The sequence below is a fragment of the Epinephelus fuscoguttatus genome, linkage group LG18 (genome assembly GCF_011397635.1).
Source record: "Epinephelus fuscoguttatus linkage group LG18, E.fuscoguttatus.final_Chr_v1".
Classification (NCBI taxonomy): Eukaryota; Metazoa; Chordata; class Actinopteri; order Perciformes; family Serranidae; genus Epinephelus; species Epinephelus fuscoguttatus.
In genome coordinates, this window is record NC_064769.1 from 30156532 (window position 1) to 30183423 (window position 26892).

The 26892-nt window shown below is 42.2% G+C and overlaps 1 protein-coding gene across 3 annotated transcripts in view; it reads left to right on the forward strand.

Moving 5' to 3' along the window:
• Window positions 1-26880, forward strand: part of igsf9a (immunoglobulin superfamily, member 9a) — a 110383-nt gene extending 83503 nt beyond the window's left edge. For 2 of the 3 annotated variants that reach the window (XM_049603483.1, XM_049603484.1), the window contains exons 14-21: window positions 343-533; window positions 3931-4148; window positions 4507-4591; window positions 6802-6972; window positions 7360-7396; window positions 7715-10021; window positions 10570-10664; window positions 14110-26880. In XM_049603483.1, coding sequence (XP_049459440.1) covers window positions 343-533; window positions 3931-4148; window positions 4507-4591; window positions 6802-6972; window positions 7360-7396; window positions 7715-10021; window positions 10570-10664; window positions 14110-14273 — 3268 coding nt within the window. In that variant the 3' untranslated portion in view covers window positions 14274-26880. The remainder of the gene's footprint in view (window positions 1-342; window positions 534-3930; window positions 4149-4506; window positions 4592-6801; window positions 6973-7359; window positions 7397-7714; window positions 10022-10569; window positions 10665-14109) is intronic. The other variant, XM_049603485.1, reaches the window with a different exon arrangement.
• Window positions 26881-26892: the final 12 nt, after the last annotated feature.

Consider the following 26892-nt stretch of genomic DNA (forward strand, 5'->3'; position numbering starts at 1 on the left):
TGACATTAATAATTTTCAAAAGTTCCTCTACTTTTTAATAGGTGAATAGGTGAATAGATTTTTTGTCGCCTCTGGGTCAAGTAATTTGCTCTGTATAAAAAAGACATGTAGAACTTCAGCTCCAGTAGGAACATGAAAATCACCATAATTTGAGTTGCAAGCTCTCTGTGCAATAGCAAGGATACATCAGTGCTGTCTCTGCCACAAAATCTGGAGCTGATGATGAGTATGAATGATTAATGAAACCTACTTTTCTGTCATGTTTCATAAAACCAGACTGCCAGAATTCCCCGCCGCTCTTTTGTTCTCACTTCTTTCCTCTCCGTCTCGCTCCCTCTGCAGGGTGAAGAAGATTTCAGCGAGTGATAATGATGGGAAGCAGGACTGGTTCTCTGTGCCTGTGCCCCCCTCCTCTGGCAGCAGGATGCAGGTGACAGGCCTGTCTGCTGCCACTGACTACCAGTTTAGCATCCTGTCTCACAATAAAGTGGGCACAGGACCCTTCAGCGAGATTGCAACCACTCGGACATTGGGTCAGTATCATTCCCAGGTTTTCTCTTTATCTGTTGAATATCAGCTGCTTCCATTTTGGATCCTGTTGCAGATTTGCAAAATACTGTGTACTGAGCTAACAAATCCCTTATCTAGTGTTGTGTTTTTCCTCCCTTTTTTATTAGCAATGAACAAAACATTCAGCTAGCAGGCTTTTCAGTTTTACCCGGTGCTGACCATTATTGTGAGTGGTTGAAATAGCAAATGGTGCCAGCAGCAGATTATATCAACCGTAACTAATTAAAGTTAATTCCTTGAGTAACTTGCCTGCAGGCCAAAATGGACCTTGGTTGTGTGGTTGATATGCTAGCCACAATCCAGTTTTTGTGTTCGGCCACAGATTATTTGTTCCAAAAGGAAACACCACTCTTAAGCACCACACTACAATCATTGATGGATTACAAAACAGGCCAATTGGGCCCAAGCCCCCTTGGCCAACATCTGCAAAATGTCACTCAATTTAACACATACTTACCATGAAGAGACTCAAAAGTACCACAAAGTGGTGCAAAGGAACTACAAGGAGACACAAACATCCAAAAAAGACACAAATATACCTCAATGAGACACAAAATGACCGTAAAGACAAAACAGAATGATCTCAAAGAGATGCAAAGGAACTGCAAGAAGACACTAAATGACTACGAAGAGAAAGAATGACCAAAACAGACACAAATATACCTCAAAGAGATAAAAAAATTACTGTTAAGACCACACAGAATGACATCAAAAAGATGCAAAGGAGCTACAAAGAGACATAAAACGACTACGAAGAAACAGAACAGCCAAACATACCTCAAAGAGTCACAAAATGACCATAAAGACAAAACAAACTGACCTCACAGAGATGTGAAGCAACTACAAAGATACACATAACGACTGCGAAGAGACAGAATGACCAAAAAACACACCCATATCCCTCAAAGAGACATAAAACGACTACAAAAACAACCACAAGGGTGCACAAAATTGTAACAAAGAGAACCAAAACCACAAAAAGATGAAAAGCAGCTACAAAGAGACGCAAAATAAAGAAAAGACAAGTCTGTTTGTATGGGTAGGAGAGGTGGTGGGGCCTTCTAGACATCTGTGCCCAGGGGCCCATTGTCTCATGATCTGCCCATGTCTACTATACCAACTGTTTATTGTGACTTAATTACTCTGTACATTTTTACTCCGTCACATAGCATTCCCAACACAAACCTTAACAGAATTTTTTTGCATGGTTGTAAGGATGACCATGTTAGTTTGTTGTCCAGTCGATCAATCACTTTGGTCCAAACTGAAAACTCTCAGCAACTATTGAGTGGATCAACATGGCTTGATGTACAAACTTTAATGTCCTTCTGAACTGGAAGACTAAGCTTTTGATTTACTGGTCCATCTACGTCCCAACCTTCACCTACTGTATGGTCATGAGCTCTGGGTAGTGACTGAAAGAATGAGGTCGCGGATACAAGCCGCCGAAATGAGTTTCCTCTGTGGGGTGGCTGGGCTCAGCCTTAGAGATAGGGTGAGGAGCTCGGACATCTGGAGGGAGCTCGGAGTAGAGCCGCTGCTCCTTCGCGTTGAAAGGGTCAGTTGACATGGTTTGGGCATCTGATCCGGATGCTTCCTGGATGCCTCCCGTTATAGGCGTTATAGGCACATGTCACTGGTAGGAGGCCCTGAGGCAGATCCAGAACACACTGGAGGGATTACATATCTCATCTGGCCTGTGAACGCCTTAGGATCCCTCAGGAGGAGCTGGAAAGCTTTGCTGGGGAGAGGGATGTCAGGGGTGCTTTGCTTGGCCTGCTGCCCCCGCAACCAGACTCGGATAAGCGGATGAAAATGGATTGAGGGATGGATAACATGCTAAATATTGATGGAGCAGTTACTGCTTTGACAATGAATCACAGTTAAGTTGCAGATGGTTAGTATTACTTGGTTTGATTACTGTGTTTTGAAAAACTCACAGTAAAAACTTGCTAGCATCAAAGTTAGCAAAAGTTTCCCAGACGCAGTCGCAGCATGCAACGTGGGTCAGCAGGCCACGCAGTGATGCTGCTAGTTCCTGTCCTCGTCTCCAGGGGCACGGACCCTCGAGTAAGCATTTCAAAGACAGGCTTTCTTTAATGTTTCTGCACATTTGATATGGTGTTCATGTGTTAACATAAGGTAGTGCCTATATTATTTTAATGTTTATGAATACATAAAGTGCATAGTGCAGCTTATTTTCTTGTGGTTTTGTGAATGGAAAACTTGGTGAAATTATTTCAGTGTGTGTATCCAAACTTGTAGGACTTTTTCAGCACATTTAAAAATAACTTTATAATACTGATAACCATTATAGTCTTGGTCACTAGGATCGTGATCTGAAATTTTCACACCTTTTTATCTGCAATATTGAAGTAAGATGGTGGACATTATGCCTGCTAAACATTAGCATCTTGGCGTTGTCAGACCATGTTGGCATTAAATCAAAGCACTCAATACGGCCTCACAGAGCCGGGATCTTTAGAGGTATTTTAATTCAATCTTACAGATGTCTACAGTTGTCCTGGGGTGATCAAATGTTCACCCGGGGGCGAAATCAACACTCATACCCAGTGTTTCCACACAGTGTGCCACTGCTTCTCTCTTTTACAGTTGCCTGGCTCCAGATCTTGGAATCCGCCCACTCCCCCGAGTTAACTGGAGTGTAACAAGTTGACAATTCTGTCTGATATCAGGCACTTTTTACAGTTCTTTTAACTATGTTTAGTCGGCTGCCCTAGCCTATGGCAGTCTGGAGCAGTGGATGCCGCAGTCTGTGGCAACACTGAGAGTCAGATGTTGATTTTCCCCTGGAAACATTTTACACTTCCCAGCAGAGAGTCGGCATCCAAAAGACTTTGAGAAATACCTTTAAAGAGTCAAACCACTGCTGGAGAAGAGTAAAAGAAAACATTTAGATTCTTTTCCCAAGAGTTTGTGTCAGGAACAGAGCCATGGTGAAACAATCTACCTGATAATGGCAAACTCTTAGGCAAAAACAGTCATCAGTATCCAAATAAATCAACTTCATTGCCGGTATCAAATGTTCGTGCCATGATTATTATGTTCAAAATATCTATACTATACAGTATTATTATGACATTTATCCACCTTTCTGAAATATTACTGTTAGGCCTAAAATATAGTGAGTATGCCTCACACTGTATACGTAACAATTTGGGCAGTAAACTGTATGTTGCAATCTCCCTGGATTCTGCAAAAGAACCAGCATCAATCCCAGCCCTCCTCCCCTCACACTCTCAAGGTTGTGGCAGTAGCAATTTCCTCCACTGTAATTTAATTTTTCCGCCAGAGCGTATCTGGCTGATCAGCTGAAGGTCTTTTATCCCTTTGCATCAGATCCTCCACTGAGGAGAAGTAAACCCAAGCCCCCTGCCTTGCTGTCCGCTCATCAGGGCTCAGCAGGTGTGGTACTGCGATGGTCCCTTCCTGAAGCCCAGCACCCTCCCATCACAGGCTTTGTTCTCCAATCCCGCTCCGAGCAAGGGGAGTGGTTTCATTTGGACGAGGACATCAGTGCCAACAGTAGCGAGATAGTCGTTCCGGGTCTGCACAAGGTAACAAGCCAGTCACACTGCTCCCTCTGAGACTAATCAGTCCATGCTGCTTGTTGAAAGCCTTGGAGATTTTTTATCTAGGCTATACCTCTGTGGTTTTACTTTTGTAGACTCTCAATTATGCACACTACATGGCAGCCATCACTTTTCTGTTGTCTTTCAATCTGGGTGCGCTGCTGTTTCTTCTCTCTGCCCGTCTCATCCTTCTTTTTCTCTCCTATATAGGCCTACACAAATTCAAATGAACTTCATTAGCATTGCAGGCACAGTCCCGTGTTGACAAAGTGTGGTTTCATCCTCTGTCCTCCCCGCTGTGTGTGTGCGTGTGTGTGTGTGTGTGTGCGGATGCTGGTCTCAGGACTGTGTGTACGAGCTGCGGCTGCTATCTCGTCGCGGGGAGTTGCTGAGCGAGCCCAGTCCATCAGTCAATGTCTCCACCATGGGTAGGTGTTTGGGAGCAACCTTGCCCCCTTCGCATTCTCACCCCACCCTCTTGTTTCAAGCCATCCTCCTCTCTCAGTCTACATTACTAACTCTTTTCTCTCTCTTTTTATGTCTTCCCCCGTCCCTCTTTACCCAGCATTGGACCAAAATTAGAGCAGGCCCCCAGGGAAACGCTGTCCATTAGAGGCCTAAATGATAGAAATAGCTCCACTAATAACTTCTCTAAAGAGTTAGCGATAGAATTTGTACTGGTCTTTTCTGATTCTTATGTGAGTGTGACATGAATGTTTCATTAGATATGGTACAGAGATATCAAACAGACGGAAATGCAGCTCCCACGGGTACCACCCAAGTATTGTCACAACAGTCGGAGCCAAAGCCTGTATATTGTTTAACATGATCTCAGTTTGACGTCTGACTGAGCAAATGCAAAACAATCAAGTTTATGATTTGCTGATAATGATCATCAGGGATGTAGATGGAAGATTAGATCCACTTAAAACTGGTAATACCAAACCTCATAGCAATCTTGTTTTATTTTAATGAGTTTCTTTGTGATGTAAATGAAAAAGTATTTATCAGAGTTGTAGCAGACTAACGGAAGTAGCAGGAAATATGCATGTATTAAAGGTCAGCCAGGATGATGATTGTTTAGTTAAAGGAAAAAATATATTAATAAACACCATATACATTTTTCAATAGTTAAAATTTCAGTAATGATGATAATACCCATTGAGTGCACAGTTGCCCACGTACAGTTTCACATGGTGTGTGTTTGGGATACAGGTCACAGGAAATTGCAGATTAAATAGTCAACTTAACCCATTCAGAAGAGCAATGTATTCAGACAGAGTTTTTGTGAATTTGATAGTACGATTGCTTTATTGAAAGTACAGTAGTACCATTGCCAACAGTGGGATAGTTAGTGGGCTAAAACTGTACATTAGTAGTTGAGGTAGCACGTTGAAAGGCAGATAGTTAAAGTCATTGCCTTATAGAAGCTCAGTTTTAGTAAGTTTTCCAACTTTTGCCAAGAGGGAACTTTAGATATTGGTCCCTAGATTATGTTCACCCAGTTTCATGCAGATCGCTCAAACTTCCTAGGAAGAGATCCATTTGAAGTGTTTTTCAAAAAATTCAAAATGGCGGAGAAACTATATAACTGGAAGTCATGGGTTCTTGAGGCAAATTTGTTCCTCATGAGGAGAGGCATCTCTGTGCAAAGTTTCATGTCTCTCCGACATACGGGGCATGAGATATGCCCATTCAAAGTTTGCAATTTCAATCAGTTGCTATAGCGCCCCCCTTTGGCCAATTGATGTAATATTGCTTCATTCGCATCCTCCCATGACCCTCTACCAGTGTGCCAAATTTCACAGGCACAACATTTAGCTACAGATCCACAACACCAGCCTGAAAATGAAGGAAATCTGAAACGATTGCATTAGAGTCAATGGAGCACAGCTGTGTTGTCCGCGTCTAGGGGCCGGACTTAGCAAAGGGTCAGTTAAGGAGTTTCCACACAAAATATCAGAAACTGTCCAGTCGAACTCATCTGTGTGCTCGTTGTCCTCACCAGGGTGTTGACCTGACAGCAGTCTGTTGTTGTAACCTACTTGAGTGGGCAAATGCTCACCTTTGATGGTCGCACTTTGAAGAAGTGTTCCATTAACGGATAAATCCCACATGGCCAAAAACTTGGCATCATGTGAAATCCACCGTTCAGAGTGCTGAAGAAATTTCTTTTTGCAAGATAAAACTTCACATTGCAGAGTGGACTTTTATTGTGACCAGCTCAAAGCACCCCTGGGTAGTAATGATGCTTGATGAGCCACACCTGTCAGGTGGATGGATTATCTCGGCAAGGACAAGTGCTCACTAAGAGATTTAAAGTAATCTGTGCACAAAATTTGAAAGAAATAAGCCTTTTGTGTCCATAGTAAAAGTTCTGGATCTTTATATCAACAAATCAAAAAAACGAAAGTGAATGAATGAAAATAAAACAATGGAGAAAGGAAAAAGGAGAAGAGTTATACCTCCATTTTGAACTTATCTTTATTGTCTTGGTTGTTTATCAAGTGTGTGTGTTGCTTCTACGGCAAGCACCAGTGTTTTTATGGTTGCTGCTGACACCACAGTCACACTTAGCTTGCTTTTACTTTTATCTCCTAATATATATATATATATCCCCGATGGAATGATGTCACAGGGATGGAGATCTACCCGGCCACATCCCGACTCCTGGAGTACGTCCCGGAGCCATTACTGGCCGGCGTGCTGGGCGGGGTTGGCTTCATGTGCTTGGCACTGGTCTTGCTGCTGGGGTCCGCCTGTATCATCAACCACAAGAGGGACCGGCGTCGCAGACAGAAGAAGGATGGTAAAACGCCCCTCACTCCAGAGATTCAGGAGACACTCACTTTGATGAACTGCATCATGAATATCATCATTTATTCAATAAAATATTGAAGGCACTTTCAATCCATTATATAAATCATACCCCACTGCATGGATTTGGCGCTCCTCTTGTCCCCCGCTCGTCCATTCAGTTGTAAAAGTTATTGATGTCATTTACATTACTTGCTAATTAGGGTAATTTCTCATTAGTGGCTGATAAATGTAAGTGTAATTAACTTTTTGGACAAGCCTGGGTGCCTCGGGCCCTTTAATGGGCTCTTATTAGGGTTGATTATGTTTTTACTTCTTGGTCAGTGTGGTTGTATCCTAATGAGTCAGATACCATCTTGCCCCTCTCCCTCCCTTTCAGATTCCCCCTCTGCCATCTATAAATGCTCCCCATCAATGTAAGTACCCCTTTATCATTTCATTATAATGGCTCCCATTGACCTTTTCCTCTGCTTCCTTCACAAACTAAACGTTGAAAATGCCAGCTCTTAAGTTATTTTGTCTTTCAGATCTTATTTTTCTTCCTCATCTTCATCTAGTGCTGCTGCTGCTGCTGTTTTAGTCTCTCTCTGTCTACATCTCTCACGCCCCCTCTTTCACTCTCACTCAATCTTATTTTCTCGGTCTCTATTTCTCTCCCTCTTACTCCTCCGTTTTTTCTTACAATTTTCTTCCTCCACTCCTCCCTCCACCTCCTCTTTCTCTCTCTCTCATAGAAAGACTTCAGGCACTGGCAGTCCAGACAGTGTGTTGAAGAGAAGCCTACTTCCAGCCAGCATCCTCTATCCCACCACTTCCTCTACCACCACCTCCTCCTCATCGCAGACAGACTGTTCCTCCTTTAGTGCTGAGAATCATCATCGGCGGAAGCAGCTCCTCTCCAATTACAGCAGAGGCCGCCTCACTAGGACAACTTCTTCTCCCATTTCTCCTCCAATTGAGTTGATCTCTAGAGGCCCAGATGGGCGCTTTGCACTCCCACCATATGACAGTGACTCGCTGAGTGTTCACAGCAAGAAAAGCGGAAGGTATGACCAAGCTAGAGTGCGGAGGTCTGTGTCGCTGCACTCGGAGAGGGGAGACAGAACGCAGCCGCCGTTCGTGCTCTCTGTCGATCTCCCACCTTGCAAACCAGTAGAGGCTAATTCCACAAACCAAATTTGTGACCTGCCCCATCTCCGCCCTTATATCTTGGATCAGAAGTCAAGCTACGATGGCTTTCCTGACTTCAGCAGCCTGTGCTCGAACACTAGTTTGGCCACCACTCCTCATCAAGACAGAGGAATAACTCCCACATTTCCAGTGCTCCCACATATCCGATCCAGCCTTGGTCAGCCATCTACAACCGCCAGCACCCTGGTGCTCCAAATGGAGCATGAGCGGGAGGCGGGAAACCTAAGTCACTGTCTGAGGCTGGCTCAGGAGAGGGAGGAGCTGGAGAGGGAGCTCCGGAGGTACACGCTGGAAAGAGGCTCCATGAGAGAAATAAAACATGGGCATTCAGACTTAGTGAAGAGAGACGCTGGTGCTAATGAGCTTATGTGGGAATATAAGAGCAGCACCTTACCCCATAGATACCCCCAGGGCGGCAATGAGGGCTTTGGTCTTCCACAGACACAGTTCCCTTCATCCTCTGAGCACTGGGATGCCCGTCCTCTTGTCTCTCCTCTCACTCTGATCTCAGCCCCGACCCTTACTAGAGCATCTTCACACACAAGTCCTTCTTATCTTAACTTCGGCAACCATCATCCTGCTCCATCCCTCACCAAACAGACCCCCCTCCTATCTGAGGAGGCAGGCAGTTTTTCCAAAGGCAGATTAACTCTCCCACATCTCTCCTCAAAGCACCAGAGACATGAAAGGGTAGAGGCAGCACCAGAGGGCTATGATAATTCACCACAATCCACAGTCTTAGAAATGCAAACGAATGATTCATGCTCTGAGGCACGGAGACAGAACAATCTTAGTCATGGCGGCCTGACAACGTTGTCTTTCCATAGCAGTAAATATACTGAAAGATCTAATTCGGCTCTCGACTCGGTGCCAGACTCTTCAAAAGCGGAGGTTGCGTTCCCCGAGCCCACTGCTGAAGACGTGTGTGTGGAGATGAGTGTGGATGAGCCAGAGTTGGAGGTGTGTGTGATGCGGCCTACAAAGCCCATGCTGCACCACAGAATCGCCTCCCATGTGCAACGAGGGCACTCGCTGACTCGCAGAGGTCAGCATGAAGACGTGAGTAGGAGCGCAAGCCTTAACTGCCGCAGTCCTGCCTCTGTGGATGATATTATAACAGTTCAAGCTTCTCTGCGAAGTCCAGAACCAGAACTCCAGAGAGCTGTGACTCAAAGGTCTAGACTCTGGGACTCTAAGCAGCGAAGTCGGAGTCTTGACTCACGGAGACGCAAAGAGAGCAGCTTCCTGACTCCTGATGCGTGGATAGACTCTCTCAGTCAAGAGAACTGCTCTGATGCGTCCTCATGTCGCCCAGACACTCTGTTTTGGGAACCCCAGAGCTCTCCCACTAGGAAGATCTCCAAATCTCCTGCAAATTCTCCTTCTGCTACCCAAGCTGCCTCCCGGTCACCTCCTGCTGTGGATGCTTTATCTCTGAGGAGCAGAGCAGAGAGGCCTGTACCAAATGCTGACATGTCTTGCCACTACGAGCCAACAAGAGAAGCGTCAGTCTTTCCCAGAGCTGCCAAATGGCCAATCGACTACAGGGAGGCTGTAAAAGAAGCAGAGGGTGCCTTGGAGGCCATGAAGGAAGCTTCCAGATGCGTACCACCCAACGATAATTACCAAGAGGCATTAGAGGTGGAGGCGGGGGGCTACGAGGGAGTGCCAGAGTTTGGGAGCAGCTACAGCAGTTATGCCAGCAGCGGGCGAGGCAGCATGGAGCCTGCTAACGGACGCCTGTCGCTGTGTCACCTCTCCCCAACCTTCACCGGCTCACCTGAAACTGTAGAGGAGAGCCAGGGGAGCAGAGAGGACAAGCTCAGTCACATGATGGAAGCAAGCCAAAGGTATTAAGGGCATAATGAATGATGGAAATTTGGTTTAAGAGAAGAAAATGTAGGGCTAGAAGATCCTATGTGGCCATAATAACACCTTCAAGGTCAATTCAATATTATCTATAGAAGGAAATAAAGAAAGTACAGTATGTTTCAGATTCTGGTGACTTCCACATTCCCGAAGTTAACTTTTAACAGATTTTTGAGACAACTTGCTAACAAACTAAAATTGCTCATCATTAAGTGGGTGTCAAAAAAGGTTGAGAAATGTCAAAACACTACAAAACACAATTCATCCCTCAGAGTTGCTCAACAAGCTCTGATCCGTTACATAAAGCATCAAGTGATTCATAACTGAGAGTTATGGAGAGTTCTTTAGTGTCTTTGTGTTTGTAGGTAAACATTTATCACTGTCGTGTAAACATTTAATGAAGTGAAATCTCTCGGTAGGATGTGAGAAGAAATATCAGCAAACATATGCTCTTGATGTATTGTTAATTAGGGGTTCTGAGTGTCTCTGTGTCTGCATCAAGTATTCAAACTGTGTTTATGTACAACAGGATGCTTTGTGACCTCTCCAGGAGAAAGGCCTCAGTTGATGAGAATTATGAGTGGGATGCTGCTGATTTCTGCTCACAGCCTGGAGACCATGCTGGTGAGGATTTTTATTTTCGTCTTGATAATGTTTAGCTCATGTTGTGGTAAATACTGGCACAAAACTAGATGCATTTGTCTCTTTAGAATCACATATACAGTGCAGCAAAATAATATGTTGGGCAAGTGTTGTGGAGTTAACTTCTATTCATCCACACAGTATCCTCTACATTTAACCTGCAGGGCTGCTAAGCTCCCTGTTGGATGAGAACATGAGTGGAGATAATGTCTTTCTAAAGATGGAGAAATTGCAGCTTCTTAGACAATTACTCTTCATCCGGTTCACCATGGCTTCCCTCCAAAAACAAGTTAGGAAATAAAACTATATTCAAGTAAAACACTTCAGATAGGCTTCATTGTGTGTTGGGGAGGGGAAAAAAAAGTCAGACTCTGCTATCAGCGTTTACGCTAAAGTGGTTACGTCAACTGGCTAGCTAATAGCTAATCAGTAATTACTTCCATTATTCAGCGTCATTTACCCTTAGGATCTTGTGTAAGTGGCACCTCGGTTGTGCGGTGGTTAGCACTGTCTGTCTAAGTGCTGCTCTGGGTTTAATCCAGCGGCCGGCTTCTATGTGGAGTTGGCATGTGCTCCTTGGTTTCTCCCAGTTTCCTCCCACAATCCAAAGACATGCACATTAGGGTTGATTGGCAATGCCATAATTGCCTGTAGGTGTAGGTGTGAATGTGAGTGTGAATGGTTGTCTTAATGAGGCTTTTTACACCTGGTATAGTATTGGGTGTTCTGATCAAATGTGGACAGCTCTAAATATGTCTCCACATGCATCTCGAAGGTGACAACACTTAAACGCTCTAAATGCAAATTAACACGTTAATTATTTCTATTTGCAAAGACCAAATGCGTTGTTTTTTCCAACTAGAGGGAGATTTACCGTGTCATACTGTAAGAACACTGCTGGGCCAGTTTATTAGTTTGTCTCGAGGAGACAGACTGTGAGTATCTGTGCAGTGTTTCCCATACATTGATTTATTATTAACTATTCAAAATGGGTAAAATCTTATTATAGAGCTGTGTGCAGCATATTGATTTACTCAGCCACTGTTCAGTTTCTCTCTCTCTCCCTTTGTTTATCATCAGACAAAAATTATAAACAATCTATGGCTAGCTAGCCACCCCACGGTCCCTCCACCTTCCTGCAGCTGGGAGACCACTGCTGCAGGAGTGTGAGCTCCGCACCTGCACACACACAGTCAGCAAAGTTAAAGTTTTTAGAGTCCTCACAACACTTGCGGAGATCCAAGGGGAGAAGGAGTAGTGACACAACTCTAATGGAGCCTTACAGCTCCCCAGTTTCAAACGTCCAAAAACACATAATTGAAACCACAAAATATCTCCATACTGCTCGTCCGTAGTGATCCAAGTGTCCTGAAGCCCAGACATAAAAAGTTGTTTGGAAAACGTCATTTGAACTCTGTTTTTAGCCTCATTGTGAGTGCGGTGTACAGAGAAGCAGCGCGCGCTCATGTGTGCGCGCGAGTTAGAGCTACAGCCTACAATGAGGCTAAAAACAGAGTTCAAATGACGTTTTTCCAAACAGCTTTTTATGTCGGGGCTTCAGGACACTTGGATCACTACGGATGAGCAGTATGGAGATATTTTGTGGTTTCAATTATGTGTTTCTTAACGTAAACCTCCATTAGGTGGAGTTGTGTTGCTACCTTCTCTCCCCTTGGAACTCCGGAAGTGTTGTGAAGACTCTAAAACTTCACCTGAGCCTCCATCGGCATATGGGTGAGGAGATAATGGCTGAATTTTCATTTTTGGGTGCACTATACCTTTAAGTAGAGTTACGGCTATAGCTTGACTAGGCCATTTAATTGGACTACTGGCCTTGTCCCAGTTTAAAAACACAGGAGGAGAATTGATTTATTGACCAAAGTCTGTCCAATTCTGCTACGATAGGTGGCAAATTGCCCCCTTGTAGCTTGTTAGTATTGAACCTTTTTCCGGTTAACCTATTACGTTACAGACCAGAAAATTGAAAAAGAAGTTAGCTACAGTTAGCTAGCAACAAACTGGTACCATGATGGACAGCTTTACAGCTCTGTACATTTCGTGCGTGCGGTACCCTTCACTTTTTGTATAGATGAGATGCACTCTGGATGTAGATTTAGCCATGTTCTTACTGGCCTCTTCTTCTGTACCGCTGTCCAACATTTGGGTCAAAGCCAGGGGTGGAAACTGTGGAGCATTTGTAGAGCGCAGACTCCCAGTTGCGTTATCTGGGTGTGTTAGTCCGACTTTGAGAAATTTGTTTCATACAATTTCAGCTGGACTTCCATGTTCACATGAATTTTAAAAGTCTGGTTTAAGTCGGACTACCACAATAAATCAATTTTCTCTAACGTCATGTAAACGTGCTGAGAGACAGGACAAACTGTTAGCATCACACGGCTAACGTTACTTAACGGTTATCAACAGGTTTAATGACAGAATCGAGTTGTTTCAGTGTGAGTTTTTCGGGAACATTTAACAGCTGCTACGTTAGCTCGTGCTAACTGGGCACAAGCTAACTGACCATTAACCAGGTGGAAGGCAGCTCCAGAGACGGATCTTCAGCACTGCGTCTAAACTACGTAACAGCAGCAACAGTCAGCTGAGTAGGCGGTCCTTCAGTATGGCCCAGGACATGTTAGCGTACACACCGCTGAACGTATGTGAGACCACTTCTGAATGTGGTCTGAGAGGTCGGATATCAAGGCACATTGAGGACATTGGGTGCACTCACACCTGTACTTAGAGCTACCCACTGATGATGTGATCACCCAAGATGCATGTTAATACCAAGTGAAAAATGTGTCAACTATGATTGACTGGTGACCTTTCTCTAATGATTTTAGTGGCACCTAGTGCTTACATATTGTACACTAGTAAATGTACACCTTTTGACAACTGATTTGTCTGATGGTATAAAGCATACATATTTATTCACTCTTAAAATTGATTTGATTTCTATGCAGTGAAGTGTTCTTTATTTGCTCAAATGTACATTCAAATCAGTGGGCTTGACTATCTTGCCATATTTTTTATTTTATTTTTTATACAAGACCTTTATTTTCTGTATATTCTGTGGCTTACAGTCGCAGTGTGGTATGCATGGTGGAGCGCAACATTTAACAGGCCATTACTGGAACACTTAGCAAATTTTAATCTGATCTAGGTGACATTTGTTAAGAACAAATTAACAGAAAGGTCAGGCATGTTGTTACTCTTTGGCTGCTTTGAATTAACCTTGCAAGCTAACTTACATTTGCACTCACAAGCCAGTATTTAATATCCAACCCTTAACCCGTGAGTGTTTCATATCTGTGGGAGTTCAGGGTGGAGGCGACAAAACCAACAGGCTGCAGACATTTATTAAAATAACGTCTGTGTTAAGATATCAGGAAACTCAAGGATAATTCCAGCTTCTTTTTACCCACAGGTCTGCTTCCTCCGTCGAATCTACTGAAGTCTGCGCCGTGCTGTAGTCTTCCCACAATGCAGTGCTCCACTAAGGCACAGAAAAATTGCCCTCAGCTCTCTCTGCTCCTGGGGCATCAAAGCAGCTGCTCTGCTGAGCCAGAACCAGACACCGTGCTGTTCTGACAGCACCAGCCTTCGGCTCATCTCACCTGGTGTGTCCTTTCACTTATTGACTCACATCACAAGGTGGCAAAAAGTGCATGTGGCAGAAAGTGAGCCTTTGTCTGATCGATCTTATTCCCTTTTACTGACAAAAAAAAAAACGTCCTTTAAGTACAGAATCGCTTTTAGGGAGGTATTCTGCCTGGACTGTTTGTTCAGCTTCACTTGGAAAATAATGGTTTTCAACAATCCAGGTCTCAGTGAAAATAATAAAGACACAAAATCACCTTTACCCTTATGCAGAGCTTTAAAAGTTTGTTTTGCTTTGTGACCCATCGCCATCACGCTCTTGGCATTTTCTTTTGAGAAAGTCTGCCAATCTGCCGATATCAAAGCTTTTCACTGTGCTGATGGATTCACCACGTTCTCTGTGTGTGGTTTGATATGCATTCATCATCCAGGGATGACTCAGTGGCTACACAAGGGACAAAACGATCTCAGTCATCATCAAGTGACTGGTTTAGGCTGGGGATGATTAAGTTTTTAGATATCATCCATCACCTTTGAGTTTAATAAGAGGTGTTTATGAAATGCCAATAAGTAAGGAAGATAAATAGAATTTGAAATGCTTTTCTGCTGCACTGTTACTGTTCTGCTTTAGTGTAACACTGTTTCTAAAAGTTTAATTTCCCAACAGAGATCATTATCAGCTTTTATACCCGTAAAATACTGTGAATTTTTGGAATCTAAAAACCTACGCAGTGTGGATAAAAGCCTTACTTTCCTCTCCAGGCCGTCTCCTTGTTCAGCAAAGCAAGACCTCTAATTAAGCTTGATAATTGAAGAGGGTCAAGACAACTTGTAGGGTTTGTCCTTGTTTATTTTTTTACAGACATAAAGGCAGTTCAGCTTTTACTTTTTTTTTTCCCTTTTGACTTTAATTTAGCAAGGATCAATTCACTGAGTGATGACTGTTTTTTCCTCACAGCAGCACCTGCTTTTTACTCACTCAGTTGTTCACATTGACACTTGGGAGCTGACAGAGGCACTGATAAGTGGCACCAGTTGAGTGGTTAAATGCTTTGTTTGAGGGCGCATCAACAGCAGGTACTGAGCACATCCTCGCAGCGCTGAGCAACAATTCAGCATTATTGCTTATCGACTTACAAAGGAATTTTGTAGTGATGCTGTCAGTGCACAAAATGCTGTTGTCCAAATTAAGAGTTACAATCAAATCAAAAATTAACAAAACAATCTTTTGTTATTTGAGTGGTCAGTCACATGAGTATTTCATAACAACAAAGTTTTATTCATTCATTCATTCATTTTCTATAATCGGCATCACGAGACCATTTCACAAATGTTTCTGGAACTTTTCTGTTCACTTTTCGACGTCAAAAGGGCGTTGTCACCCGCTGCAGATGGAAATGCCTCTGGGCGCAATTCAATAGACCTACAACCAATCAAAGCAACAAAACATGACATAGTGCTGAGCGTCAGACAAATGCAAACAGACTACAGCATGCAGGGGTGATCGGTAACGTAGCAAAGAACTTGTATGTGTGAACGTGCTCACCTGGTGGAGCGGGCATCCCATGTGCAGGGGCTGTGTCCTTGCAGTAGTGGCTGCGGGTTCAGTTCTGGCCCGAGGCCCTTTGCTGCATGTCATCCCCCTCTCTCTTCCCCCTTCACACCATAGCTGTCCCATCAAGTAAAGGCCAAAGCCCAAAGAAATATCTTTAAAAAAAAGAATATGAAATTAGAACTTCAACCGAATGCTCCACAGCAGCTGCAGCCATCTTGGTTGTTTTCAAAATGCCTCAAGGGCATTCCTGTTAACTAGGCTAGGTTTGTGCTTGCCATCAGTCTCCACAAGGGTATGCATGCCAAATATGACGCCATCACATATTTTATGTAATGCACCAAGGCTCTGCAAATTGTCAGCCATTGTATCTCACCCACCCCATATTAGATAGATAGTTGTGATTGGCCTGGCATAGTCTCGCCACCAGACAATCTCCGCCTTCTGACAGTCTGGGGACACTCCTTTCTAAGGTGTGTTTAACACACCGGCGAAAACGGCCGGCAACAAAGCAACGGCTCTTGCATTTTTTAAAAGGACACACCCTCCCGGAAATGTGCGCTCCCCCTTTTCTCGTCTGCAAGGAAACAAACACACAGAGAGCTTGAAAATGGATGCTGAGACATTTAACTCCGTTTTATCAAACATGTGCTCAGTCCACAAGATTGTGGAAATGAAGGACTTACACCACGACTTGAGCCATTTTGTACCGCTGCCCGTGTTTCTAGTCGGACTATGTTTACGAGCACAAGAGCTCAGCGAGCCACCGAAGGACCGCCCTGCGGACTTACTATTGGTTCTGCAACGTAGGGAGTTTTTTTAAACTCTGAAATTGTATCCGCCCATCTAAACACAAAATCAGGGAGAAAGTCATCAGTCTTTAGTTAAGCAAAGAGTCTAAAGACTGACTTGTGAGTCTAGGCCTGGCTCGTCTCAAACCGGTGGAAATCTGCCTTAACCAGAGGGGGGGCAAAAGCAAATAAACCATGAGCTTGCACGTTTGTTGGCTTCCCTGGCTAGATTAATATCGAAGTGCCTGAATACAGTTTTGCCAACTATTTTCAATGTAAACTAGCAAAAGAGTGCTTGAAAAGTCCCTAGACATTGGTAGATGGTGGTCATGTACTAATTTGCATATTCGCGACCTCATTATGTAAGTTTTTAAATATTTACGCGATGTAAAAAGAAGAAGTAAAATAAGAAGTCAAGCTCAACTTAACTCACTCTAACTAGCCTTATCATTGGCTAATAGTTTTCAAGTTGCTATCATCTCATCATCATTAGGGCTGCAATGATTAGTCAACTAATCGATGACTAATCAACTATTAAAATAATCGGTGACTATTTTAGTAGTCGACATATCGGTTTGAGTCATTTTTCATAGAAATGTACTACAAAAGTGTCCCAAAATACTCTTATTGCAGCTTCTTATGTTCAAATATTGGCAGCTTTACACACTCTTCCATGACGGTGAACTAAAACCCTTTGGCGTGAGAGAGACAAAGGGGCAACTAGGGGCTGAGAGAATTGATGCGCTGCGTACAGCTCTACAATGAAATAAGATTTTTCTTGTTTTATATACTGTAAAACTTCAATTAATAGCCCGAGGTCGTTATTATTTGCTTACATCGCTATAATCAACAGCTTAATAAAATAAAATATTGCTCAGCAAGGATTGTGAAATACAATCAAGTTGTTTATTTAAACGAGTATGAATATTACTTGTTCAAAAATTAGGCTTCAGATAGTATATCAATTATGAATCATTCATTTGATCTAGCTCCAACAGACAGCGCATCAGACAGCTAGTGAGTTACAACACTTGAGGATTACAGCATCTAACATACTGACACAACACCACTTTATCCTGTTAAAACAATACTCACAACTTGGATTAATCTTTTGATCTGAGGACCCTTATGGACTAAAGGAACGTTAATAAATTCCAGGATAATCGAGGAATGAACATTGGACACAACCTGGTTTTATACATCTGAAGAGCTTATATTAAAAAACTGAACTGTTTGGCAACCAGACCAGGCATCTGATTGAGACAGGTGTTTAATGGTCAAAATGTGTAGCGACACATGGCTAGTAGAAGGGACTGGGTGTTTAATTGGGACTAGACTTTTAATTGAAGTTAAAAAAGTGGCAACATGTAGCGGCCGTTGTTGATATTGTGGCAGGCGGTCACAAATAAATCGATGTATGAGACAAAATCACCTGTCGCTGTCGACAAAAGAGTCATCGACAGAAGATGACTCATGGACTTTCACGGGGCAGCTCTGGTATGTAGGTTGTTGTGTAGACTGTGGAATCAGACACTAGAATAAAGTCACTAATGTGCATGCTGAAGGCTGACAGAACACGAAACCTAAACAGTCAAGTTAAAACATATTAGATAAAAGGAGAAGGTGTGCAGATCAGTGATTGGTTGTTTGGTACACACATTCACATCTCATTCACGTGTCTGTCTGGCAGATGATTGGTTGACTGAACGTGCTGCTGCTCTCCCCTGCTCGCTGAACACAGTCTGTCCACATGAGAGAACATTCACTGAGAAATATTGACTCTCTTTGTGGGAAGGGAGCACAAATTAATTTTGCATAGCCACTTACTGGTGCGACTGGGCACTCGCATGTGCAAAGAGTTTCATCTGTTTTAAGTCCAAACAGTGGAGCACAGTCCATTACATCCAACGTCAGATCTTTTATGTGGCATATCCTGAAAATTGGACACCACTGATCTCGCTCAGCCTCGCTTACCATTGTAAATTAAGATTGTTCCTGTTAGCTCTGGGGGCTCAAACCAGCGACGTTCCTGGCACTAACCTGCCACCTCTGATCCTAACCCTGCTGAGAGCAACATGCTTATGCCACACGCTCTCTTTTCTTCATGAACAATGGAGGGAAATTGGGTTTCGCTTGCTGCACTAGCTCTAGGCCTTCACATTAGTCAACCAAATAATTAACTCAGAGCTCCACAGTGTACCAGAACATGGTGGTGTATCCATCCTATAATTGAAATTCACTCATAGAGGCTACATTTACTGCAAATCAATGTTTCACTTCTGTAGAACATTTCCTTTTCCTGGTGTACACATAATGTACCTCAAACCCTCCGTGCTGCTCTGGGGATTTGTAGTCAGCACTACTTTTTTTGCCTACGTTTTTGAAATTGAATCTAAATATTGTGTTTCCAGTGCAGCAAACAAGGAAAAGTATGTTAAAATATTTTTAAATATACTGGATTAAAGAGCTTTAAAGACATGATTCTGCCATTCAGTGCTAAAATCTGAGGGAACGGCTATAAACGTTCCAGCTGGAAATGTACCTATTATTTGGATAAACCGTTCTTTATAATACAACATCACAAAGGAAACCTGTCCACAAAGAGTCGTGGACAACAGCGAGGGCTCATAAACCTGATTGTTATATTGCTACCTTTTTCAGTTATTGTGTGTACTTAGGAGGATTAGCTTTAAAGCAAGCAGTCTTTTATTATGGCCATTAAGCAGCGAATGAATTATTTGCAAATGCCAGGAAGTGACTCTCGAAGCTAGAAACCAATCAAGGTCTTATGAAAAGAAATGTCATACACAAATTGAAAAGTGTAACCATACGCTGCTCGTGTTAGCTTGGTAAGGTCTAAAACAACAATTAGTGAGTAACGCGAGTCTTCATGCAAGTGAATGTCAGCAAAATGTTAAAGTTTCCCAGACTGGCTTATCTGTATTTAAATCAGTCGGTGGTGATAGCACACTAGACGGCAAGTTTTTGTTTCTAGAAAAAAATGACACACTTACAATGTCTTTTTTTTTTAAATCTACCACTTCTACCAATTTTCACTGGAAAAATACCCAGATTTATTTTGACTGCAGCAGACCAGTTTGAACTGATTCTACCCTCCCAGAACAATCAGAAGTTGTCTTTTCCGTTGCAAGACAAGGGTGTTAGCTGGAGTGAAATGCAAATAAGCTGCTGAGTGTGAGTCCTTTTATGTGATTAAAAAAACTCCAACTGTTAAAGATCAGAAAGTTTGAGCTGCAAATGGTATTGTAATATTCCAAGTCTCACCTGCTTTTTTTTGTATTATTACTTTTTTAAATTGGATTTGCACACATTAAAAAAATAATACATTGATAATCTCAGATGTTTTCAAAGCCTCTGAAAACTTAAAATCTGTTGTATTTCCCAATACCTTGAAATATTCATGACTAAAAAAGAAACCTCTAAGACTGACCTTGACTAAAACAACCCATCGAGTGTCATCAGATTCTGTTTCAAATGCTACTTAATCCTGATTTGTGTGCAGAAGTAGTTTTCCATCCCAGCCAAGACCATTTCAAACCAGTGAGGAAAGCACACAGGGGATAGAAAGGAAAACAGAGTTCTCTCATGTGAAATAACCAAAACTTTTGTAACTTGGACAGCAAATGGTGTGTTCGTGTGAGGTCCCATTGCTCCCAGTAGGAAGCTGTTAAACGTTCACACACTCATGTTGGTATACAATGTTAATACAAGTGATTATCCAGCAGATTATGCATGAAGACAGCTTTTTCCATGACAAAGTAGAGCTCCTTTCCCACTGGACAGAAAACCCACAACAGCCACTAACATCTGGCTTTTGTATTGAATGGGAAGGGTTACAATTGGCATTCACACCCGGCTCAAATGACTCCGCACTTGTCACTTGTAGTTATCGACTCCATCTTTGATCAGCAGTGATGGAAATATAACACATACTGATTTTAGCTGGTAAGATTTAAAGGCGGGCTTCCCCAAAATACCATCTACCATCATAAGCCCAAGCAGTGCTCAAACATTGATCCAAATTTAGTCAGCAACAACCCGTCTCACTCTTAAGTCGTCAAAATTCAGTGCTTTGGCAGTGACTTGTGGCGTTAGACACAGATGAAAAAGCCAGACTTTGACGTTGGCATGATTCGTGGCTGGTTGCCGTTATAGTTTGACAGTGCCTGGTGGCGTCAGGGGGAAACGTGACGGGACAAGAATGAAAGTTTTGGCAGCGCAAGTCCGACTGGGCTGAGCAGGATGGGTCCAACAAATACCAGCTTTCACCAGGGAGAGCGTTGTTCGCATCCCGTAAGATTCTAAAGCCAAACCCTGTTCTTTTTTCCTAAACCCAACCATGTGCGTATGTTGCTGAAGGAAAAAATCATCAGTTTTCGGTGTTGTATTTTGAAAGAGACTGTATGTAAATGGTAAATTTCCAGTGAAAACAGAAGTATATTTTGAAAGAAAACAATGCATGGCAGGCAGAACTTGACACGGTGTCCCAGAACATCAACAACCAACACACAGGGTACCTTGCACGTCGTGTCTGGATGCTGAAAGTCTATGACCAAACGTCGATATGTGACGAGGTTGGAGTGAGAATGTGTTGTCAGCAATGAGTTTGAGAGAGAGAGACTTACAACGAAGAAGTAACCACGAATCCTTTTCACAGGCCTCCATGCTGCTTGACTATTGACTGACCTGTTTTCCAGCCTGTTTGGGACATTGGGCATGAAACACCAGTAAAAAAAGAAAACAAAAAGACACACACAGCTCTAGTGTACTGGCAACAGGGAAAGGATTCTAGGCTAATTTTGGTGGAATCTGAAGTCTATGGTATATGATGACTTTCTCAAATTCCAGCAGTTTCCCTTTGTATTAAAATAATGAGGTTATTGTATAGTTTTTAGTGATTATGTTGCATTACATCACGGTATTCATGTACATAGATGGGAATTAGGGTTGGGGGATACGGCCCGTGTGATGGTGAAGGCATAACTCACCCATGTCTGCCTGTCTCTGGTTTGGGTTATCCTTATATTCTTACCCTAACCCTAATCAGTCTTTCTAAACATGCCCAGTCCAACCAAGGAATAGGGCTGGATGTCATTTCAAAAGTTACGATACCAGTACCAACACCAGTTTCCTTAAAGTGATACCAATACCAATAGAATACTTAATTCAATACCCTGGTTTTGTACATCATTTAATTTCCATCATGTGAATGGAAACATTGAGTTGCGTAAATGCCATCAGATGCCAGAGTTTTGTAGCATGTCTGCCATCTCCCTCAAATACATCACGCTTGACTTCGCCACAACACAGACTGCTGCTGTGGTGGGCCAATCACACATTACATTAAATTGAAGACCGCCTGCAGTGATTGGCTGTGAGCAACACCCTTGTAAAAGTCTTTTTTTTCATGATCTGGATACAAATAAGATTGGATGTTGGTATCGATTGACTGGAAAAGTTTTGATACTATTTGGTTCTGGGTTATTCAGTCGATACTTAATGGTATTGACCATTACCCAGTCCCACCAATGGACGCAACAAGTACTAGCTAATCAGAGGGAGAATAGAGTGTGCCAGGGCTGACGTCAAAAGCCGGAAGTTTAGCATCACGCTGGTTCCCGGAAGAGAAAGTGAATGTGATTTTTGCATTGCGTTTTGGATTATGTCAGAAAATAAACTCTGTGGCTAACACAAGTTTATGATACTTAGAGGTTTTGTTCAACAAGATAGTCTTCACATATGAACACCTTTCATACCGCATTTGAATCTTAAATGCGATCACCAGAAGTAAAAAGCTAACGTTAGGCTTTAACGGACTACATGACTACTCCACGGTCGCATGACTCTTTACGTCACCGCCACTAAGCTTTCAACTGATTTCGGCCACTTTATTTTAAAAACATTGTATAATGGGGAAATCGGACTGTTTAAACTAAATAAGAAGCTGTAATGGCGGACTGCCAGCACTCTCGCCTGTTCAGGGGTGATGACGCTTAATGTCCCCGACAGGGTTTGTAGTCGTATTGAGCAACTTGTTAGCAACTGCCTTTTTTACGACATGTAAAAGCTTCAAAATCCACAAGTACGGTATTTACTGACGTGTTTTATGTCGTAGAACAAAACCTGAAACTTGCTTAAGCTTTTGTTAACCACAGACCTTATTTGAGGCATTTTACCAAAATCCCATTCAAAAAACGTATTGACTTTTAGACGAGAGAACCGGAAGTGCTAAAAGCGCTAACGGAGTTCCGGGTTTACTGGCACACACTATAGGGTGGGTCGTGCCTTCACCATCCTGGGGAAGAAACACTGACATTCAGGGCAGGTTATGTAGCAAATCTGGGTTAGAGTCTTGCATGATTTTGCAATTCCCTACGTGATCTTGCGATTCTTGGGTGATCTCGTGATTATTTTGTGATCTTGCGAATCCAGCTGCCTCACAAGGTAACGTGTTGAGGGCAGGTATGAAGGAGGAGAGTGAAGCTGTGAATACAAAAACATGCAAAATGGAAATAACCACCACATCATTTCTTAATTGAGTTTACAGAACAATCAGCTACTGTATCATGATATATAAACTATTAAAGGGATATAAAATCACATATACTGTGGCTCAACCCTAATATGGATGCCCAAATATTAAACTTAAATCAATACGTCCTTTGACAAACTTTAATGTCAGCATCATAAGAAGTAGTAATTAATAAAGTTATTGTTTCATTGGATTTAATAGATCTAAATTAACACCTGCAGACATTTAGTGATTGTTAGAGCTTTAAAAATAGTTAGCAGGTTTTTCTTGGCAACAGCAGCTTCTCTCTCCTCACTCTGCTCCTTTTCCACAACCTAAACCAGAGGCAATCTGTGATGGCACACAGATATACAGCTTGATTCTGCTCTTTTGACACTGAGTGGGCAGCTGACTTCATTGACTGATAAAATACTTGTCTTACATCTGAACCAGCTTCCAATTAAACTAATGGTATTAGTACTGCAGCACCAGACAACCCCCATCTCAAGAAAATGATCGGAGGTAATGTCATAGTCATCTTTTTTAATCCTCCGCAATTCCATTTGTTTAGACTTTTATATCACTTTGACATCAGCGATTATGGGGTGGGACAAACACATATTTCTTGTTGTCTGTGGCTGTGGGGTAGAGTTTTGCTGAGGGCAAACAAAGAAAGCAGTAATGAGTGTGTATGAGAGCAGCCCGGGCGCGGGCACTTCAGCAGCTCATTTCAAAGGCAAACACTCGTGGCATTCAAACGACAAAACAGCAGTTCACACTGACAGGTAACATTTTTTGTTTTTTAGTACGAGTACATGGTGTGAATTTATCAGCCGTGCAGCTTTCTTCTTAGCTCAATCTGTAGCTGTCAACCCAGCCGTGATTGGTTGTTTTTGAAGTGATATTTTTCCGTGAAGACGTTTATTTCATCCTGGGAGTCCTTTTCTTAGCTTTCTATACAGGAAGTGACACAATGACAGCTTGATTATTACCTTTATAGAGGGAGGGTGCATAAGAGCGGAGGTACGATGCGCTATATAGATTGGGATCTTTCTTTTGTTCATTGACCCTTGACAGAAATAATTCAAGGGCTGACAGTTTGATGTGACAATTAGTTGTTGGTGTATTTTCTGAAAAACGACTTCCCATGTAGTTCATGGAGTTTCATTATGAGTTAAGCATGCTTAAAAGAAACTTTGACTTTCAGAGTTAACTATAACACCAGTCCTAGTTGATTTGATGACACTTGTGGTTACTGTGGTAACAGCATGTGCAGTGAAATAACCTTAATGCTGCATTGACACTATGAGTGACAGCATCAGGCTACAAGTCATTTTCAGTGGAGCTGGTTACATGAAGCTACAAACTGATGCCTGACACTTGTCGCTGTGGACGCCTATAACACACCCAATGTGCTACAAATTAACTGAACTGGTCTTAACTTGTTTCAGCCAATTTATTCAACCTTTATTTAACCAGGAATAGTCTTAATGAGATTCAAAATCTCTGTTTCAAGGGAATTATGACCAAGACAGCAGCATGAAGAATTTCACATAAAAGACCAAAAACACAACAGCAAAAAGTTTAAACCAGTGGTTCCCAGCTGGTCCAGCCATGAGGTCCAGATTTCTCCTTAGCTATTCGTTTAAGGTGCACACTGTGTAATACATTCGGCGTCACGCTTGTGATTGGCCATGTTGTCGAGCTAGTTTGCTGTCTGTTATTCACTCACTCTACAGCAGGAAACAGTACTTCAAAATAAAAGGTCTGTGCTGGAAATTTGGTTTAAACAACCAGCATAAAAATTCATAAATAAAAACAACCAACAGACTTAAAACAGATGCAATTTACAACAGCCAGTTGAATGAGCAGTACCCGGACAGATGCATTCAGTGGTCAAAAGGTTGTCAAGCCTGTTTTTAAAATCTCTCCTGCTAGAATCTAGTTTAAGGTGACTCCAAGATGAGGGAGCCAAAACTTCAAAAGCACTTTCACCAAAGATGGTGTGGGTTCGGGGAATGATATATCGTAAAACGTCAATTAGTAGCCCAAACTATTATTTGCTTAAATCACTGAAATCAACAGGCTTATATATGGGACAGGCCTTTAATCCCTTTTCAACAAAACTTTTGCTCAATTAAAACGGGAAACACTGTCAATTTTTTTATTTAAACCAGTATAAATATCACTTGTCTAAGAATTCAGCTTTGAATAACATATCAAATATGAATCATTCATTTAATCTAGCTCCAACAAACAACACATCAGAGAAGGAGATTTACGGCACCCAGCATACCGACACCACACCACTTCATCCTGTTAAAACAATATTCATAACTTTCATTTTTATGAAAAACATATTCTTTGATCCATGGATCTTTATGGACGAAAGGAATATGAATTACTAACAGGGTAATTGAGGAATGGACACAAATTCTGACTTTATGACGGCTTCAGAGAAAAGGAGTCGCTTGTTCTTTCGTCATGGCGGTGAATCTCAATGAATCACTGTCTTCTCTGGTGCTCATGACTTCAGTAAAATGAACTGAATGATTGTGTTGTGGAGAATCTAATCAAGCTAACATTGTGTAGCATCTCCATACAAACAACAAAAGTTTATAGATTTATAATTGTACGTGCGATTTTTAACAGCTAACTAATGTTAGCTCCAGTGGGTAGCCAACAACCTGTTTTTTTACATGCAGAGAAAAATGAACTGCTTGGTAATCATACCAGGCCTCTAATTGAGACAGACATTTATTTGTCAAAATGTGTAGCCACACTGGGCTTGTAAAAAGGACTGGGTGTTTAATCAGGACTAGGCATTTTATTGAAGTTTTACTGTACATGAGTTGTCCATGTGACTAAAGGTAGAAGCTACTGAAAAAAACATAAATAAGGAAGCAGATCATGTAATACAGATTTATAGAGAAAGGTTTACCAGTGTCCCATTCTACAGTTGTATGGAGAAGACAAACCATCTTTCTCGTACAAACTGCAATGATGTATATGTGTATCAATCAGTGACAAATCGCAGCGTATGGTCCACGGAATCTACCGTTTACAGGCAAGATGTATTTGCATGCATATATCAAATGGCACTATGATCAATTAGTTGACCAATCATGTTTTTGTTTCTAGCTGGGGTTCTGTGTTATTTAGCCGAGTTAGCTGAGGCTATGTTAGCTTTACTGTATGTGCGTTGCGATGCACGCAGTGATGTAATGGAGCGGCAAAATGTGTCAAAATGAGGCTCAGAAATTGATCAAAAACTTAGATATTTAACTGACCACAAACAAACTTTAGATGACATTTAGTCAAGGTGCTTTATGGCAAGCAACAGACACACACAAGCCTGCGATGACATAACTACGTTAATGAGCTTCTGAGAAACACTTCAGCAGCGACTTGGTGGTAATGAAGCAGGTCAGGCTGTTGCGTTGTCGCCTGTAGTGTGAACACAGCATAATACTCTCTGGGCAGCTACTGTGTCAGAAATACAACACAAGGGCAGCTGTTGTGTCTGTTTACAGTGCAACATGACAAAATGACATTACTTTAACAAAGAAAGCTACAAATCTGCTGTTAAAAAAAGTTGAAAATGGCCGATGCGTTGTATTAGAGATACATTATTAATAACACAAAAACATAGCATTAACTGCTTGACAGTAAAGCCAGGAGTGAACAGTAAACAGTGAGGCTGTTATCAATGAGATAAAATAAGGAACAGTAACA